The sequence below is a fragment of the Haemorhous mexicanus genome, chromosome 1, assembly GCF_027477595.1.
Source record: "Haemorhous mexicanus isolate bHaeMex1 chromosome 1, bHaeMex1.pri, whole genome shotgun sequence".
Taxonomy (NCBI): Eukaryota; Metazoa; Chordata; class Aves; order Passeriformes; family Fringillidae; genus Haemorhous; species Haemorhous mexicanus.
Window position 1 is genome coordinate 19,976,266 of NC_082341.1, and position 21,537 is coordinate 19,997,802.

Below are 21,537 nucleotides of genomic sequence, written 5' to 3' on the forward strand. Positions count from 1 at the left end.
GTACAGTTAGGAATAAAACATGTAAAATGTGTGGGCTCCCCTAAAAAGAAATTAATTTTACCATCACTGGTGGATCACTGATATACAACCTACATTGCAGTATTATCTTTGACTTTGGCAGCTAAAGAAATCATGTGGTGCTTGAGACCAACCATAAGATATTCCAGCTAACAAATAATAGAGATTAAAATAAAAGCACTTTTAAGCTTATAAAACATAAGGATATCTAAAATATTCAACAAAATGGATACCTTTATGAGGAAGAATACCAGCATTTCATAGGGAGCTGCTCTGGAATAGCAGTTTCTCCAAGCTGCATTAGACTGAAATGTATTATTAAAAATATACCCTATCATTACAAAAGGCTAACTAAATCATTAACTTGGTAAAAAAAAAGAGATAGATAATTAAGAAACACCATTGAATTAAAATCTGAACAGTCACTATTTTTGTCCCACAGTACAACAGATTACCACCCAAAAATATTAATTTTATTAGAAGCAATAGAAATCCATAGGAATTTCTTCCTATAGAAATAAAAGCATACTTCTGCAAGGTCTCAAAGACAAATGCTGTGTCAGTATATGAAAAGTATAAGATACTTTTTAAAGTTAATAATAACACACATAATACTTTCTAATTCGAATTTTATTTTTTTCAGTTGTGGTAGAGAGGTGTCCAGCTCTCAAGTTGCTGGCTAAGGTGAGTGATTCTCTGCAATTTACCTGTGTTTAGAGTGCCAAAGGAAATACAAAAATTAATTAAACACAGAGCAAAATGATGACCATGCATTAAAGCCTCAAAAGATTCATAAGTTACTATGATGCAGCAGTTTCTTCATGCAGGAAGGAATCCATCATCCTTATGTGTACTGAGTTTTAATGAATGTAACCTAATAATGAAGATAAATTTCCCTCATATTCAATCACTGCAGTGCTTTTCATCACTGTCCATGTACATTTTGAACTGAGGTTTTTCTTGTTTGAGCCCTCTCAGCAGCAAAAATTGGTGAACAGCCCTTTCAGGCAAAAAGAGGACAGCATTGGTCCAGCATGGCATCCTTATGCAGGCACAAGCTACTGGAGATGAACTCAGCTTTCTATATCTCTAGCAATAGGTTAGGTATAAAATATATAAGCAACATTGCATTTTATAGTCTAATATGGTTTTTTTTCTTTAATCTGCATAGTTAATTAAAGTTTGGACAATTCAGTTCCCCCAGGATTAACTGTAGGGAGCAGTGAATGTACTGAAGGAGCGATACCTGGTGGGATACAGAGCCCTGGAAGACAACCAGGGCCTGGCATAGAAGATGGAGGGGGAGGACATGGCTGTGCAGGGAAGGGCTGGCCCTGGAGCACCCTCTGAAGGAGCTCCAACCCACCCAGACACAACAGCTGCTGCCAAATACAGAGCAAGAGTCTAAGTCCCAGTTTGACTCCTTGTGGATCCCTTCCCATCTCGCCATTCCAGTGGTGCAGCTGGTCTGGTCCCAGGGTCCCTTCCCAACCAATCTCTGGACCAGCACCAGTAGGCAATAACCTCTCCTCGACAGCTTAGAGAGAAAAGCAGGTGTTTCTGAAGGCAATCAGCACAGAATGCCCATTCTAATACACCTGGGGTTGCAGGAACATTTTAATGTATTTTTCCACCTCTCAGCGCTACACACAGCCACGGACAATGAAGCTGAGCTAAGCTTCCCTTGAAGGCATTTTGGAGATACAGAAAAGTTCAGGAGACTTTTCCTTCCAGATTTTCTCCCACATATATATATACATCTGAGACTAGGTTGTGCTGTGAAGAAAAATGCATTAACTTATAACAGAAAACTGCTAACCCTGTGTGTCTGGTTTATATGGAAACAAGGGAAACACTTGATGCATAGTCTGAGATTACCACTTCATTTGAAGTGCAGATGGAATAGATGACTACACAAAACCATTTGATCTAACCAAACTGAGCCTTATTTTCCAGTGCTTCAAGACTCACTGGAAAAGGCTGATGGCCTTTCTCTTGCCAGGACTCCGTGCCTGCTCATCTCCTCTTTTGTCACAAGACAGAGCAGAGCAATTCTTTCACACCATCATCAGTCAGAAAGCATATTTCCTTCACCATATACAGTCTGAATCAAAATTATTATCTTTTTGTGTGTTTAATATATATGAAAAATTATGACCATTAGCCAAGTCTGTTTCTTGTGTTCCTTTAGTCTCTGTCCACCTGTATTTCTGTCTCTGTATTAGGAATGTTCTTTCTTTCCAAAAGCACCTGTGCTGGCAGAATCATTGTGCATCATCAATCATAACTACTGAGGGATATTTTGGTAGCCTAAAATGAGCCAAAGACATAATTTCAAATACATGGCTAGGTTGCTCTCAACCTTAAACTAACTTTCTGTTTATTTTCCTATAATTTTCCATATCCAGATGGGCTATTTTGAGACAAACCACAATGGAATATGACCAAAAGCTAGGAAACCTTTTAAAATGAAGGAGTCATTCAAAAGGGAGCAGCAGGCTACAGAGGAGGGCCTGCATGTGAAAGATACCAAGTTATTTTTTGGGAGTGTCTTGCAAGGAGCAGAGAAAGAAAATGACTTTAGGTGTTTAAAATTTAAAATTGTAAAAACCAACCTACAGGAAAAGAAAACCAATGCAGCAAATGCAAAGGTCATTTATTGACAGTTGCAATTATCTTGAAACATCATTCCAGTTCTTCAGCATGTAACTGCTAACTAAATACTGTCTGTGCCAGGGAAGTAGCTTCAGTAAAAAAAAAAGGAGACTTGAGGATTTTGGGGTTAATTGAGATGCAGTAACACAGATAAAAGAGAAGCAACCCTTGGCTGCTGAATCACAACAAACTCTCACAGTACCAGATTAGGAAAAAAAAAAAACCCAGAAATATTTAATCTTTGAATAGTCAGACATAGGCATTTAAACCTATAAGTAAACATTTTTTACTAGAGAAGAAAAGTACTTGCCTTCTGAACTTCATTAATTTGATTGTAAGAAATTTGTGCCATTGCTCTACAAGAATAGCATTTAAAAGAACATTCAATTCCTTATACACTGTTAGCTTCTTTAACATTTGTAAAGTGCTTTGGCAATGTGAAGTGTTATCAACATTGCAAAATAGTAGCACTGTTACTCAAGTATTCCCTTAAAGAGTGATTCACTGACTCCTCTGGTTTTACTTACTTCTTTAACATGAAGAAAATCTTTAGCCTCAAATGAGATGGCCATGCCTGGGACTGGGACATCATCTTCGTGAGCTGCACTGTACCCAACATTTGTCCGAACTGCAAATGCAACAGGTTTTGACTGCAAAATAAAAGATGAACTTCATGAAGTTTTTCTTTGCAAATACATACATATGTACAAACATATACATGGGAGATGATTTCTCTATGTTATGGCTTTTAAAATCATAAAAATTACACAGAATTCTCAATGCATCCATGCATAATATTATGAAGCCTAATTTTTACTGGCATTAGTTATTAATATCAGCACATTTCATAGAATACAGATTTTTAGTAGGTAATAGAGCTCTGAATTAATTTGAGATAAGTCAAGTCAGTAATCACAATCGACTTGGCAATCCATATAATATTGTCAGCTTGCAGTTCTGCTGCAAATTCAGTGTTTGGAGGCCGCCAGAAGAGGTAGGTTTTCAAGAGCTACAAAACCTAAGCTCCACAGACAATGGGGCTGCAAAAGGAAATGCAACGGGAACATGGCACTGTACCAACATTGCTCCTTCCACACCATTCTTGTCTGGGCACCCATGTGCTGGTCACATAGGATCATTCTAAGGCTGCTTAAAGTATAGCCCTCAGAATCTCAGCCCCCAAGAAGTATTTGGGGAAATTGCAAATTTGGAGAAGAGGCGCCAGCAGTTGCCAGTAACCCCTAAGCAAGTCACCTCCCTGCACTCTGAGAGTGGAGCAACGTGCCTTGAGATCATCATGTCATTACCAAATACCAGCCACAGAGAGATCTGTTCATTTCCCTAATTCTTTCTTACGCTGCTAGCTGACATCAGTGAGTTAGAGGATTTTCCCAAGTTTTGTTTTCAAGAAGCAGCTGCCAGAAGAGTCACATGCAGAGCCCTATATCTGCACAGCTTCTCCTTACCAGCACCACCAGTGCTGAGCACTCTCTGCACAGGTATGGTAATAGAAGATGCCATCCAGCTCAGCCCAGACTACAGCTACCAAGGGCTTCCTCTTCTCAAAGGTACAACCCTTTTACAGGACAACAGCATTTTTTCTGATTGATTCTAGGCTAAACGACAGCTTGAGCTTGCTCTCCCCACAGAGATTATCACACAGTATCCCTAGGACCCACCACTGTCCTGCCCCAGGCTGAATCTTTAGCCTAATTTGTCATAACCAGATAAACTATTAGAAGGGCATCCTGATATAATTATGTATTTGTGATTACATTTCCAAAACTGGGCATTTGTGAGAACAATAATCCAAAACCAAAGTTTAGTGATTTCTGCACATCAATTAAAATATCTTGTAGTGTTGATAAAATGGGAATTTCCACTTCCTAACAGCTCAAATTTGTATCTTAATGATCTCCTCTATAATTTTCTCCATGTTACTTCCACTATTACCCTACATAAAAGATACCAAACTATTACAGAACTAGTCATGCCCCCAAAAAAGGAGTCACACAGGCACTGGATTCAGTGATATACTGAATCTTCCTTAAAAATAAAGGACCCTATAAAATACTGGATTTAAATATTCATACAAAACCTCAAAAAATTCCTGAATATAAAAATTACAGACTAACAGAGTTGATGCTTTCTATGCTCTTACTAATTTCAACACTCAAAATACAGATATGAATAATCACTGAATTGTCAAATCTCCTAAGCAATACTTATCATCAAATAGTAAATAATCAAATAAATCATTCCCTGTTATTAAGAATGACCATTTTTTATGACAGTGACCTGTCACTATAGAAATATATTTCAGAACAGGAATGGATCTATTAAGGAACTATCAGTGCCAAACACTGATAGGAGGGATAGTACACTTGCTTATCCATTCTCACATTGCTATAACCTCTAGCAAATTAAAAAAAAAAATTGCTTAACCACTGTGACTTGCTCCTAAAAGTAACAGTGGATGAAAGACTTCAGGTTGACTAAAGACTTTAAAATCTTGGCAGCATTGCAACAAACAGACATCTCCAGGAAGTTAATGTCCTTGACATACTTCTTAGATGTGATCTAAAATTTCCTGTTAGAAGACAAAACCTGACTACCCAAGAAAAAGAACACAATGGAAACTACTCCAGAACTATCTCATTATGAAAGAAAAGCAGCAGGTGAAAATTCTCTGTCATTCTCTGCCATCAAAAAAATGTAAAACTCTGATTAGAAAAACAAAGCAGAATATTGAGTTACAGATATTCACAGAAATGGTATGTCCCATTTTAGATACTTGCCACACTGGTAGAAAGGGAGACTAAATTATCATGGGATTAGACTACAATAATTCATCTAATTGAATATTTAAAACTAATTAATTTATAGAAGTTAAATTCTAGCCTTTTTACATAAATAAATAATTCTGAAGGTTTCATAGCACTATCAAATTAAGTACTTTTCCTGAACTACATTGTCTTGATCTAAAAAAAACTCAGTTGTTATGTAATTAGGGTCTTATGTAAAAAAATAAAATAAAATAAAAATTGACACATGCATATGTATATTTGAAAATGTATCTACCATTTGCTTACATATCCAGCAGTTCTAAAATAAGACTGGGTCAAAACAGTTAAGCACTTGCTGTTCATTCCCTAAATCTCCATGAAAATGGGATGGCAGTTTAGCACTCAGTTAATCCACAGGCTGGACTAAAGGGACAGATGCTCCCAGATGTTAAACAGTTTAACATGACATGTCTCTCCAGAGAAATAAAGTAGCCTAGAAAAATTCATTTGTCTTACAAATGAACACTGCCATCTTGTTTTTCTTTTTTTCCCTGGTAGAAGTACAACACTCAACCAGCTGAATAAACCTACAAGGAGAACAAACAATCAGACCACAAACATTACCATCATCTATACCACGAGGGCAGCAGGGAACACACTGAAGCGAGGTTCTTCATGAACCTGTTTCAGATTCTGATGTAAACTCAGACTATAAATCAACAAAATCTTATTCAACAACTGTTGAACCAACTTTGGCTGTACACTTTTGCTAACATACATAAATTAAATTGTGTCTAAAGCAACCTTAGTCAATTTTCTCTTTTTCTATTTGGATCTCACCTCTTCCTTCACAAATTATATTTACTTTACACATCTGCATATCAACCCTCATTACTAATTTCATACTATTTAAAGTATTATTATATTTTACTACCTATATTTCCTTGTGCCATGATTAACTTGTATTGAATGTAAACATGAGAATTTGCACATGGCATCTGCCTCGGTCAATTTTAATTTTGTTTAAACAAGTTTGTACCTGCTTGGTTGAATTTGTATTCAATAAATATTTCACTCAATAACAGAGTGAAATAATACAATCTGTTCTCTGGTAATGTACTTAAAACATGACAGGACCTTTTTTTTCCTATAACTAATTTCAGATTTTTATACTGTTCAATAAACCCAGTGGAGGCAGCCCCAGGGGATCCCAGCCAAGGAGGCAAATTTTCTGTTATGGAATTTGTTCACAGAACAAGTCATCTCCCTCATGGCTACTAATTTTGGAATTGCTGGTAGATAATCAAAATATCTCTATGCCTCATCCACTTCCAGGATGTACAAAAACTGATGAAAACATTCTCCAAATCATTTTTGTCTACACTTGGCCTTGATCTGGGATCTCTGATCCATCTTATTTCTTAGTCTGTCACATCATTTCCACAGTAGAGGCACCTCTGTATTTACACCAGTTTAAATGAAATCAGAATGCACTTTTATGAAGGCAATGCTAGCTAAGACAAGAACTGACTCAAAATTATTACAGCTACCATTTTGAAAAAATGTTGCCAAAGCTGGTTCTGTGTTACAGTTCAGAAAATGTGCCTCAAAGCAAGTTCCTTCCCTCCCTATTTCTACACAAAGCTGCACATCCTTCATCCTGTCCACTTTTCACACATGCATGCAGCCTTATCCTGAATGTAAGGAGTTATTCCTCTCTTGGGTAATGAATATAATGGGCGTCTCTCAAATCACTAACAAGTTTGCACTCATGAAAATTTAAAAAGTCACACCATTTCTTTCATCTGAGGAAAGGTGATTACTACTACTGAACTTTTCACTAGTAGTCTTAGTGAGAAGCAAATATGACAGATGATGACCTATGTTCAGCACTTTTTTCAGAGAGTAGCCCTGTGCACAGTGTTTGTGCCATCAACAATATTAATACTCCACGAAGGACAAAGATTGATTAGCACTGTGATGGCTATCACAGAAAAGAATTTTTCTATTTTATCTTTTTTACTTTGTACACTAATTTATGCACCCGCTATACATGAAAGAAAACGCAAACCCACCTGAGAACACAAAAAATTTACAGAAAATTTTTGCTCTAAATGATGATTATTTCTGGAGGCTCATGACAGATAAGAAATTGTCCAATTTCTAACAATCGCATCTGCTCAGAAATCTCACTGCTAAGGAAGCAATGATAATCCATGAATGTCCTAACAGAAAATTAGGAGCATATATAGCCACTGTCACTATAAGCAGCGATCAAAAATATGACTTCCCAGCAAAGATCAGGCCTTCCTTTGCAGTCATAGGTAGGAAGGAAGCCAGAACCACAGAATAGCTGAGGTAGGAAGGAGCCTCTGGTGTCTCTGAGTCCAACCCCTGCCCAAAACAGGTCTGTTTAATCAGGCTACTCAGGGCTGTGTCCCAGTGAGTCTTAAATACCTCCAAGGAAAGAACAACATAACCTCTCTGTGCATCTTTGTCCAGTATTTGTTCACCATGGTTGTGAAAAAAAACCATACAGGAACTATGGTTCTCTCACATATCAATGAGTGAGGAACATAGAAATCCATAATGGAAAACAAGTACTTAGTTTTGTAGTCCAGTATGAGCAAAATGAAGTGTTATTACAAGTAGAATTTATCAATTACCAGTTTTAATTTTAAGTGGTCTAAAAAGAGGGTTTACATTGTATTCCAGACTTCCAATGAAGTCAAGGAGCTGAGAAGTACAGTATGAGAGCAAAACACAGTACAATTGTAATTAATAAGTAGCAGCCTAAGTACAGTGGTATAATGACATCCAAACCCTTCTGAATTATAATGGCTTTGGTTAGCACAGATCTCTTCAGAAGGATTTGGGAGAGAAGTAGTTAAACACAAAATTATTTGACCTGAGTACATTTTCCCATAAGTTTCCAAAATTAGGGCAACATGAACTATGTCCAGCCATTACCAGAGCTTGCTTTGCTACTTTCCAAAGGGTTGGCTCACTGAATTCTTGCCTAGGACACGCCACAGCCGCTGCTCTCTGGTATCTCCTGTAAGAGCAGCCAGCGAGAACCGGTGCCTGTCGCACGAGGACCCTGCTCCATCAGCTTCCTGCTCAGACTCGACATGGGCTGTAAGGGCTGCTGCACGGAAACTCAGCTGTAAAAGATCAATACTGACTTTCCTTAGGATCGAGGATCACTGGAGAAATTTTCTGAGGAAACCTTTGAATCCTTCCAGTTCCTTGGAAACCCTCCTACAGCAATGCCTGCATTCAATGTTGAAGAGAAAGAAAATTTAACACATCCAGCTGGTACAAAAGAGAGTCTGCCAGATCCAATTTTTCTTAACAATAGGTAGATTTCAGAGAAATTTTTTTTGTCCTCTAGTACTCTCCAGAGATACTTTTGTTACTATTTTAGCTCATCTTCACACACAGCTTGAAAGTCATGTTTCTTACTTCCTTTTGCGAAATCGTATTTTAATAGAGTCACCAATGTCGGTTGACATTCAGCTCAGGAGGCAGCAACGACTGAAATAGCTGTACTGACGCACACCAAGCTTTCTCATATGAGCAGGATCTTTTTTTATTAGAGCATAATGCCAAAACTCGATGGTGGCCATGTGTTGTCTGCATGCAAGTGCGCCAGAAAGGTGGCTCTTCCATACCACCCACTTGGGGAGTAAACAGGAACCGCTGGAAACCGGCACAGCTGAAAAAGTCTGTTTGTGCTTACTGAAAACATGCTTATTCTGGCAGCAAAAGCCAACAGATGAAAACTGTCATTTGCAATAAAAATACTGTGCTGGGATTTCAAGTTCTTTTTTCAATGTCACAATGAGAACGTTTTATGCTTATGAGACATCTTAAGCTTATGAGACAGCATTTTAGCAGATCTGAGCTTTTTTGGCTAAGCTGAGGTTCAAATAGAGAAAAGATTTGCAGTAACATTTTCAGGCTCTTCACGAACAAAAATTTTCCAAGAAAAGCAAAATTCTGTGATACAGCAAGCTAAGAAAACAGTAAATAAATCAGCAATGCAATGGTTAAAAATGTAGACTCAATTACCAAAATATCTTTAAAAAATGCTGCTTCGCCTAAATTGTTTCTTATTTTAGTGTTATTCATGAAAGTTTTTTTGCTGGTTCCAATATTTAAGTAATTCTGCACTTCATTTTTTCAATTGGATCAGAAAGTCTCTACAACTGCTAAAACCAAAGGTTAATGTTTGTTAAAATGTTTCACTTTTACATAATATTTTAAGCATGTTTTTCTAAGAAACTGCTGAAAAGTTCTTCCTTTATTCAAAACATGCATTTTGTAGCTAGACTGCTCTGTTTCCAGGAATTATATGGCTATATGTTCCAAGGATGGTATTTTGAAGTCTGAAAAGCCAAATGTTCTATTAGCTCTTAACTCATACGCTGAACTAAAACTGAGAAGTTATGTGAGGATATGATAAACACTACAGCTGCCTCAAGGCTCCTGCCCCTTTCAAATTATTCCATTTTATGGCCATAGCTTATGTTACCTTATGCCTCACCTGGATATCTATTGTTTAGGTAAGTCTTGCACTATCTGAGATACTTCTCATTTTTAAATTAAAATGGCATCTATACTTTAAATCTCCCTGACAACCCAGATACAGATTACATAAACACAGAGCACATATTCACTGCACAGTCAAAGCTGTGGTAAATGAGTATTTGTTAAACTCGAAAGTTAAACATCCCAGACTTAGGAAAAGTGAAAATGAGGCTACCTTTACCTTAGGGGAATGGTGGGGGTATCTTTAACTTAGACCTCACTGTGTACAGTACTGTTGTTCAACCATTAACTTTACAGTAATATATTTTCTCCATCTCAGCACTACAGAATCACAGCATCACAGAAGCATTAAGGCTGGAGAAGACCTCCAAGATCGCTGAGACCAACATTTGAGAGAACACCACCTTGTCCACTAAACCACAGCATTAAGTGCCATGTGCAGTCATTTCCTGAGCACTTCCAGGAATGGTGACTCCACCACCTCACTGGGTAGACCATTCCAATGCCTGAGCACTCTTTCAGTGAAAAATTCCTGATGTCCAACTTGAACCTCCCCTGCCATTTCCTCTTGTCCTGTCACTGGTTGCCTGGGAAAAGAGACCAACCTCCTCTCACACTGCTGTAGAGAGCAAGAGATTCTGTATCTTACTTGCATACAGGAGGATCTTTCCTTGCAAAAAAACCAACAATGTGTGAAACACAAGGAGCTCTCCATAGCATCCAAGAACCTTTCAATGGATTCATTTTTTGCCATCAAGTTCCCAGTTCAAAAGAGGAAAAGCAAGTGGTCTCTAAGGGATGATTTCTGTCTTTTTAAAATGTCATGAACGTTCTGCCCATCTTTATCCCCCAAGCAGGGAGCTAACGCACCAATCCCATGACAACAAAGGAGAAACAAAATAAAAAACAACTACTTGTTAAATATCATCAGACTAGACAGTAAAGTCTATAGATTTATATATCTGCACAGGAAAGATAAGAGAGCACAAAAAACTTTGCATATGTCATTTTCTACCTTTGGAGCACCTGACATTGTATACACGGTTTGTATGTTTTTCTATTCAATTACATGTGTATGTGCAATTTTCTATGTTTAATTAAAACAATCAACAAAAGGATCACCCCAGCAATGCCTTTCTAGTGTCACACTGACATTTTCAAGCACCATCAGTATGACTGAAATCTTTATACCCATTGCCAAAAACTCCCTGCAACTTCCAGCACAGAATTAACAGATTGAAAATGGTTTAATATTCAGTTAGATTCAGAGCACTAGAGCCAAGGCACACTTTGGCTCTGCTGTTCAAATATTTGCTGGAAGCAGAACAACTGTGAGACTCAGGAACTAGAGCTTTTAAAAACAAAGCTAATGAGAAATGTAGTTTTATCTAAAATTTTTCATTTAATTTAAAAAAAAAAACAAAGTTTACATGAAGGTGATACAAAACTTATAAACTATTGGACAAATATAATAATTTTGGAGGAATAACATAAGTAATTATTAATAATAAATAGTAATAAGTAAAATCAATTCTACAGCAAAAACTTCATCTATTATAATTCTCCTGTATCTTGTATCTCTTGTATATTGTACTCTTCCTTTCATGCTTTGGGCAAAAGCTCAATTCTTGACTCCTCAGCCTGGCCTCCACTGGGAGACCAGTGAGCACCTGCCCCTTCTTCTCTTTGAATGAAGGAGCTCACAGGAGGTTTAGCACCAGCACAGCTGCTGCACTGCAGTTCTCCTGCCTCGGTACAGGAGGAGCCTTGGCCTTGCTCATATTTTCTGGAGATGTCTTTCTGCTAGAAAAAATTCTTCCAAAGATTTAGAATTAGCCTAGAGCAGGACTAGGGCTTCTCTGATATAAGCCAGGAACCAAGGAAGAACCATCCAGGGGAGAAGCCAAGAAAAGAACAGCTAAAAGCCGGGCTTTGGGCCATTCTGTCTGAGCTGTGCCAAAAGCAGTCCATCATCAGCACCTAAAGATTTGTGGAGCTATCATCTAATCCATGTCCAAAACCAGTCTCTTACACTAACAAGCTAAAATCAGAATTGCTTCTCTTTAATATTTCCTAATATTCTTATTTACTTTAATATCTCTTAATATTCTTATTTACTTTTCCTTGAGACATCTCATTTGTATTCCTTGCTCAGAGCACAAGATAAAACATGTCTCCTGGTGGGTGTATGAGATGCAGGAGTGAAGTGCTGTGATGATGATATCCTTACAGAATATATTATACAGCTGGTGCACAGCTAGTCATCTAGCCAGCAGATGAAACATTAGCTGGCAATAAACCTTACTCTTATTATAGCCGTAGAACTGCTAAGGTTTAATTCCGGGCTGGATGCAGCAAGAGTTATTATAAAAACATGAAATAAAATGACACAAAATTGTAACAATTTTTCTCTTTGTAAGAAAAAAGACATGGCATCAAAATGCAAAGTGGCAGAAAGAATTCTAATTTGGGTTTCTAGACTTTTTAAATTTACTGTATTTTTCTTGGCTGAGTGGACTGAATTTTCTGTGGGTATGCACTCCTCAGGCTGAACCAAAGCCAGCGGAGCAGCCTGTGCTCAGTCTTACCAGAGAATCAGCCCTGTATGATGCAGGTGCCTATATGCACACAGCTGTCTTCTCCACACATAACAGGTAGAATACATACCAGAGTTTTATTCATAAGCAGCTGCCATTTACATTCTCAAAATATCACAGGATTTTACCTGACTACACCTTTTGCTGCAGCAGGTTCTCCTGGGAAGTGACTGCCACTGATATGAGAATCAGGCCTTCTCTCCTCCAACCACCAAATTGTCTTGCCTTTCATTTTATAGGGTTTAGTTTGTATCAGAGAAACTCAAAATTTAGCTTCTTTCTCATTGCTCTCATACTGTAGAGGGGAAAGCACCCAGAGGATGATGAGGACACTAAGCAGGGGATCACTTCTTTCTCCAGCTGGCCAATCAGAGTCTCCTCTTGCCTTTTTTCATCTTTCTCACATTTTTTTCTGATTTTTCCCCCAAAGTCCCTATCCCTATGAAGAGGTGATGCACACTCTGGATCTGGTGGAGCAGTTTGTACATGCCAGCAAGCCTCAACTCACTCTGCACCAACGCCTCTTCACGTGCAATACAAAACATTACTGGATACCAAATATGGCTCCCTAATAGGCAACTAAAACTGCATACTTCTAAGGCTTCTAAAAGAGCAATTCAAAAATTCTGTATCTTTCCTCTAGTATCAGAATTATATAAAATTCATGGCTATGCTCCAAGATGTATAATCCTTTCTGAATTGCTGGTAGTCAACCAGAAGTTTGTAAATGGCTTTATGGCATAACCCATGCACACAAAGTGACACCAGGGATACAGGAAAACAGATGGTGGACTTCTGCTCTTTATTTTTTTAAAATTTAAATTAGCTTTTTTAATAGCCATATATTACTTCTGCATTTACTTAAATATATTAAGAAACTAGAGTGAACCTTGAGAGTAGAATATTGAGCTGCAATGCTGTTAAACCTTCTGTTTTTTGTGAATAAAAACTTCATGCAATATGTGGAAAATAGAAAAACAAAATACAATAAAACCAGTGTGTTCTTAATTAAATTACACCTTTAACCTTGTTTTAAATTTGTATTTCATACCAAAGAAATACTCTTTTTTGCTAGCATGAAGAACTTTTAAAATTAGTTGATTGATACCAAAGTCAAAATTTCTAGTATATGTTTTCATGGCTGTGTCATTTTTAAGTCAGACACTAGAAGATAAAGGCATGTTTTACTTGTTTTAATCTAAAATTTATCCTTTTCTGCACAATGAGGATTAAAAATTACTTCAAATGAATAAATATAAACCGTATAATAACTTTAAACAGCTTCATAATTTTTATATTAATTTAATATAATATTATCTTAAATTTTCAAATAGCCACTGTAAAATAACAGTTATTTAATAGTGTTTGATTTCATAAAGACTTTCACATGAAAAAAATACAGATGGTGCACCTAAATAATCAGCATCCTGTTAAAAACTGAAGACAATTATCTCTTTAGGTATCACTAAACAATTTACACGAACCATTTTTTGTCACTTTGCATTCTCAACAATATGGTAACTAAATGAAGTGGATGTCCACTGCATAACAAAAATCATGTCTTAACAGAGTAGTGTAGTAACTGCATAATCAGAATTTACACGAAGAAGGTAGCATTTCCTATCCAGAGACAGGAGAAAAAATATGTTGGCTAGCACAATAAACATACAGGCCTTCTCTGAAGGTCAAAATGCACTGTGAGATAGACCACTGAAACTCTCTGATTTAAGGATAAAATCAGCAAAAAAGCCAAAACAAACAGCCCAAGGAAGGGACATGAAAGAGACACATTATAAGCAATCAAGTCCGAAGAAGATGACAAGGGTTTTATTTGAGTAATTACCAATTATATAAACAGAGTTCATTGTCCTAATGGCATCTTTAAACTATGTAGACATTTATGAAGAATGGAGTCAAGCAGAGCAAGAGTAACATCTTTGAGTGTGCTGGAAACCACAAGCAGAGAAATCAAAATAAATCCTCTAGGTAAATAAAATCCTCTAGGTTTGTTTCTAATCAGCTGGTAGAAACTTTAAAACATGCAAGTAGAACAAAACAAGTGATCAGGATTTGCAAAAAAGTCACAGCAGTCAGGAAAGACTGATAACAGGGGAATAAATACAACGGTCTATACGAAAGCAGATTTTAATATACTCGCAGTGCATTCTCAAGTAAAAGCAACTCAAGGAAAAGATTAGCTCAGGAAAGTGACAGGTCCTCACTGAAATAATATTAAAGGCACAAGCACAAACTAAACTATATAAAAAAAGATGGACAGTTTATAACCATGTCATATGAATACAACAGAGGAAACAAATAGGGGAGAAATCAGCATAAAATTATGTATTTCTAAACTGTACGAATTAACTAAATGAGAAAACTGAGCACAATCTATAAGGATAGATGCAAATGACCAGACACTCATTAACTCTGTATGAAAGAAAGACTTAACTGACTCAATTGCTGTCCTAATGACAGGATTTATGAACAGGACCTCAATTAGGAATGACTGTCAAGCATGTGAAAGTCAGTACCCCACGGAAGATGACCAGGCAAGAATACAGCCCACATTGCTCCTAAACAGACTGATGTCTGCGAGGGTCTAGGGCCTCATGCAGCAGTGCTGCACTGTCTGGAGTACAGCCCTTGAAAGACAAGGTTGAAGGAGAAGACTAAGAGTTTGGCCATGAGCAGCAATGATGACAGGATGTGTAGAAAATGGCAGGGAGAACAAAGAAAATGACTTATTTTCTAACTTTCAGAGGTTGCAAGAAAATGTTATGCAAATACCTATAAGGTGTGTAGAATAACAGACTTCTTGGGAATGCCTAAAAATATCTTTAAATCAATTTTATTTTACTCTCTGAACTTTTTCACATTTACGTAAGTTTATTTAAAAAAAAAAGTCAAACCTTAGTAAGCTCTTTTAATTTTAGACTTTATCTCCATCCTTTTCTAGCTACTGTGTCAAAAGTGTGATCATTTAATACAGAGGAAGGAAGGAAGGAAGTGGCGGAAGGAAGTAAGTGGCGGAAGGAAGGAAGTGGCGGAAGTGGCGGAAGTGGCGGAAGGAAGTGGCGGAAGTGGCGGAAGGAAGGAAGGAAGGAAGGAAGGAAGGAAGGAAGGAAGGAAGGAAGGAAGGAAGGAAGGAAGGAAGGAAGGAAGGAAGGAAGGAAGGATCAACCACAGGGCAATGGACAGCAGGACTTTACACTCGCAAAACATTCAAACTCTCAGATTCGCTGCTTCCACTTGGTGAAACTCATGCTGTTCATCATGGAGTCAAAAGCACTGTAAACCTCCTCTCTTGCATATCTCATAATATTGTTTTCTATGAACTGAGGTATTTCTTAAGAACTATTTTTTATCTAGCTTTTTTCCCCAAAGCAAGAAGCTCCATACACATATATTTTGGATTAGTTAATTACCTTTTTCTGGTACTCAATGAACTTCTCATGTTTTCATTACTGTGGCATCTAAGTGCTATATATAAAAAATTTATACAAGCATTCATTTTCATCTCACAGTGATGTAGAGAGAAGCATTAAAAAAAAAAAAAAGACTAGACCCAGAGTGACAGAAGAAAATATTTAAAAGAGACAAGGTGGGGTTTATTTCAGCTGAACAAGTTACTAAGTTGTTGGGCAGAAAACAAGCCTTAAAGAAGCCACCTGTAGTAAGTCAGATCATGCAGCCACTTACTGAAACATAGAAAGTGCAGAAAAGTAGCCTATAAAGCCCTCCTAGATTCCTCCCAGGATCTAAGGGGGCTGCCTGTATTTGTAGGGAAGAGAAATAAATCAAGCCAACTACAATGGTGGCAGATGAGCTAAAAGACCACAAAAAGACAGAAACAAAGTGGGAACTCTGTCAGGAAATGGAAGCTTAAAGGAGCTAGAAAAACACCAAAACATCTTGGATTGCTGAGCCCAAAGGACATTACCAAGAAGCTAGCATGGGTATTCAGATTTGCCTGCAGAGTCAGCCCTAAAAACCTAAGGCACAGAAAGCAAAACATCAGGTCTGAGATACTACTAGGCTGCTCCCAATCCTAAAGATACCAGGCAGTGCTGTGACTTCAACACTCACACTCTCAAGAAGCAGCCGGGGAAAGGCCAAGGAAGGTGGAAAAGGTGGCCCTTCAGAAGGCATTTTGTTCAGGATTATCTGCTGCAGGGAAGATAACACAGAGGGTCAGGTAATGATGACTTGGCCTCCATAGGCCAGACAGGGAAGTATTAGAACTCACTTCTCAAACACTTTTTACACCAGCCAGAAATGTGACATTTAAAACACCCCGAAGACTGAAAAAGACTGTCTGAGAGGAAAAATAAATAAATAAATAGGCAAAGAAAAGAGAAGGAGCAAGACAGCCTAAGCTGTGAAAGAGTGTGTTAGGAGAGAAGTTGGTGGGGTGCTGTCCTGACATTTTTCTTTGAGCAGCAGCAGACTGAGTTTGTTGAGCCACTGGAAGCAGCCCCAACACATGAGCTGGTACTGCCCTGCATCTCAGCACTGCTCAGGGAGAAAATGAGTACAAGGAGATAGTGGTAGGTGTGGTTTTTAGCTTTAACTCTGACATGATTACTACACAGCTCTCCCCAGCTGGCAAAAACACAGCAGCCAGCAAAGTAAGGAGAGTCTATTGCTCAAAATAGATTTTAAAATCCATTTCCTCGCCTCCTTTTTCATCTGTGCTTCTCCCCATCACCTTCAACTGCTGTGCCAAGCAACAAAGGAAAGTCACAAGCATATCCAAAGTGCAAAACTATTTGTGCTCTATGTCACCTGGCAGCTCTTCTTGCTAAAATGTGTATATGATAGACCCAGGGGCCACAGAGAGAAAGGAAAATCTGGGAAGAAACCAGAATCTTTAAAAATTCAGTGTCACAGTGAAATGCAGCTTCCAAAGTAGATGAGGCATTTTGATGGAGAATTGCCTGGCCTCAGTTAGACATTTCTGTCATGCCTCCACCCTCCCTGGCCACAGCACTGCAGCCAAGTGTCATCAAACAAAGGAACTCTGGCAAACACAGCCCTAGATGGCAGGGCTGGCCCTGGCTACACTGCCAGGACAGAAGCAGCAACCTGCTGCTCAAGCAGCAAGTCTGTCACCCTGTACATTGATTTGGGGGTTTTTGTTGCATAACACTAAAAAGAAATAAGTACTTAAAGAAACCCCAGTATAAACTCTATCTTTTTCATCTGTTTGTATTTTTGTGATTGGAGGTACAAAACAAACACCAATGAGCTTTTCTCATCAGTTACAACTGTAAATTACTTCCTTTTATTTATCCTCAAAGGCAAAAGTTACAGAGTTTAAGTTGGAAGTATTCCCCCTTTATAGTCCAGCTCAGTATAATGTGTTCTGGCCATGTAACTCAATGTTCTCATAAATCCCCCAAAGCCCAAGCCCTTCTGATTTACCAGAACCAGTGTTACTTGCTCACTGTTTTTCTTCTTTCTTTTCCTTTTCCTGCACAGGATCAAATCAGCCATTTCTGATTTCAGAATAAACAACAGGGTGTTTGTTTATAAACAACAGTCTTTGCACTGAGACTGTACTTTTCTTTGTTCTGATCTTCAGAACCACTGGAACTATGAAAAAGCAGTAAACCAAAGGAAAAGTGTGAGACTTTTATGCTGGATATCCATGGCTGTGCTCTGGTGCTCATCCAAGCAGCCTCCCCACACACCATAACCTCTGCACCTACAAAGTTTTCAGTCTTTTACCTTATCATTTGATAGAGGAAGTAGAAGTCTAATACTAACAGCAAGAACTCTTGAATTTTGTGATGATAGGTGAGCAGATAAAAACAAATGTGTAAACAGTGCAACAAAACCACAAATGTCACCACACTTCACAAGGAATGAAAAGGCAAAGTCACATAAAACCAGCACTTAATAATAGCAATGGAGAACTTTGTGGTAGTCCAGTAACACAGCAGCTTCAACAAAAAGGAGTTCAGTGTGAAAAAAGATCCGGAGTCTACAACCTACATTTTTTATCCTAAATATCAAATTCAGTTAAACATTAAACTTAGAACAGGTAACATAAAGACATTCTGTGAAAAAGCTCTGTTTTTTCAAGCCACCTACGAGAGTGTTTTCCTGCTCTGTTTCAAGCAGTGAAGAGCTCACTGCCTTTCCCTGGCTTAGTACATTATACTAGATTGGAACTGTTAATAACAACACCAACCAATGAATTCCTCGGGAAGCAGAAGCCATGGCTGACCCAGTAACCCCTGAGAGGCTTAGGAAAAGCTTACAGCTTTTAAAAGCACAGCAGAGACAAGCACCCAGGAGATCCTTTATCATAAATACTATGTCTTCTCTGTAAAGAGAAAATCCTACCACCCCAGTGAAAAATCCTTGGAAGACACATCCTCCTTCCTTGAGGGGGATATTTAGTCAGGCTGCTGAGAGAAGCACCATCCCATGGGACAAAGGAGGGCAGGGAACAGAGGGAGGGGACTTTAATTCCTGGGAAAATGCCTCATGAGGTCAGGACATTACTGCTGATCCAGCCAAGAAAAGGGATGCAATTGTTCCCAGAAGGAAGAGGGAAGAAGCAAACAACATGAAACCTTTAAGCTTTTTATTCACCATATCAAAGTGGTCAACCAAAGGGTAATGGTAGCTGACTAGCTTTCGCTTCCCATAACCTCACAAACCATTAGATTCCCTGGCCTTGTCGTTTCTCTCCCATCAGCATTTCATGAACTGTTTCAAGTATTGTGAATATTTAACCTTTAATTTTTAATTTTTTTTTTCAAATTAGAAATGAGCTTGTTTTTTAGATCACAATGGCATAAATCTGCTGCTTTTCCCATCTTCATCTTACACATAAGTAACCAGTCAAATGAAATCCAAGATATCAATGTCTGACTTTAAAGAAAAATAAATCAGCTCATTACTAAAAAAAAAAACAAAAAAAACCAACAGCTTGTACCCAGTGCCAAGAATAGAAAAAGGCCAAAAGGCCAGGAAAGTAAACTCCCATGTTAAGCCAAACCTAGCATTTCTGTAAATAAGCAATGCATATGAAGGAAAGGACTAAAAGCTTCTTAGGCTTAGAAATTGCTACCCTTTCCTTTACATACAGAGGAAAATGAGAACATTCCCAAGTAATTCAAGTCTTTGATATGCAGGACAAAGTGTATACTTTGAACACAATATTACAATATCTTAACATTACAGTATCTTTTTTTTTTTTTTTTTAACATGTGCAACAAAAGATGTGCAATTTTTCTGTCACCTTTACAGGCAACTTACAATACAGGACAACTGTGTTCCCAGCCAGAGGACAGGAATGAAGGTGGCAATGAAGACATGCCAGGTCAGATCTGCCGCTCCTATAAACTTCACTAGTTCTTGTGTTTGAAAAGAATACTGTGGCCCTTCACCCAGAATATCTTCCCTCTTCCTACCAGGACATTCAGGATCTCTCCATCTTTAACTACAGGCATTCTCTTGGCCCTCACAGACTTGCAGTTCTGCAGTTTAGAGAAGTTCCCAACAGGCTCCTGGATTTCACTGTGCTAACCCCATTCCTCCAGGTTAGGACAAAGCTGCAGCCAAAACATCTGTTGCTCCCCTTGCTAACAGGCTGCAGAGGGAAAAATCACAATCCCTCTTCTCCACTGTCCAGTCAAGCTTCAGCCCTTCCAACCTGGCTGCACTCTCTGGCAGTCCTGTTCCTCAAAAATCCCACTGACCACTGCAGTGCTCTCACCAATTGTTGCCCTGCATTCAGTATCATATCCCTGCTCTCTCCTGGCTCCCTGGTTTAGAGAGGATGGAAGTTAATAGCATTTTTTGAGCTAGTATTTTATGGTTGCAGTGTTGGGACATCCTGCCATCATCACACAAGCTTAGAGATCTCAGTTTGCTCAGTTAACTCAGAAGTTAATGTGATTCCCTGGTAAGTTAAAATGAGCAGGATCAGTCTTGGTTTTGCACCAGCCTTTCAGCAAGGTAATATCTGACAAACCCTTCCTCTTAAAGTGTATTGAAGCATGGCCATTTTCCACATTCATCTCCAAGGAAGAATGAACAGCACAGCACACCATGAAAAAAAATTACTTAAGTGAAAAACACAAGCAAAAACTGCAAAAAAACCTGAGGAATTTCTGTATTTGTGTTTGTATTGACCAAAACTCAGTATGTTGAAACCTTACTGAACTTAATGGAGCTCATCAATAGTGATATGGCAAGGTGAGGAAGGAGGAAGCCCAGCTCCCTCGGGCACAGGAGGCTGCCGCCCCAAGGGACAGGGTGGCTGTCCTCTGGTGCTGCTCTACCATCGCGTCCCCATGGCAGCAGCTCCTGGAGGCTGCACCTGCTTGGCCTCCTGGGAGCCTCCTCCCTCTGTTCAGGCACAGAACTCCCCACCCTCCTGTATAATTCAGCTAAAATACAAAATTGAACATGTAGTATGCGCATTATTTAATTATTTAAGAAAATGCTATGCAGGATCTTGCTCAAAAAGACAGTTTAGGTTTGAGACTAAGCAGAAATTTCCACTAAAACTGTTAGAATTGCTGCTTCCCAGCCTTGGTTATGGTGTGGGAAAGGCTACTGATGAAAGCAAGATAAGGGAAAGCAATTCACCATCTACTGATTGGGTAAGCAGTCCATGAATGACAGATCTCTCGTCATTCTGCCCTGCCTTTTGACCAATCTTCTATTAAAAATTTTCTGTAACATAAAAATTGAAATTCTGCTACAGGCTCTAAGTTTTTTTTTCATTTACTTGTTCCAAATTGTAACTAATCTGTACTGATCTAAAGTTGCAGACTTCTTGCCCCCAATGATGCTTAAAAAACTGATTTGGATTAGAAAGTCATGGGTTGGATCAAATTACTAGCAAATTCCTTTTCAAAAAGTGTAAGAATCACTTAACTTACATAATAAGCAAAAATAAA

The 21,537-nt window shown here is 38.3% G+C and overlaps 1 protein-coding gene across 5 annotated transcripts in view; it reads right to left on the reverse strand.

The window, feature by feature from the left end:
• CACNB2 (calcium voltage-gated channel auxiliary subunit beta 2) overlaps positions 1-21,537 on the reverse strand; it is a 246,700-nt gene that overhangs the window by 43,102 nt on the left and 182,061 nt on the right. For all 5 annotated transcript variants that reach the window (XM_059842063.1, XM_059842049.1, XM_059842073.1 and 2 more), the window contains one exon: positions 3,201-3,323. In XM_059842063.1, the coding sequence (XP_059698046.1) occupies positions 3,201-3,323 (123 nt within the window). The remainder of the gene's footprint in view (positions 1-3,200; positions 3,324-21,537) is intronic.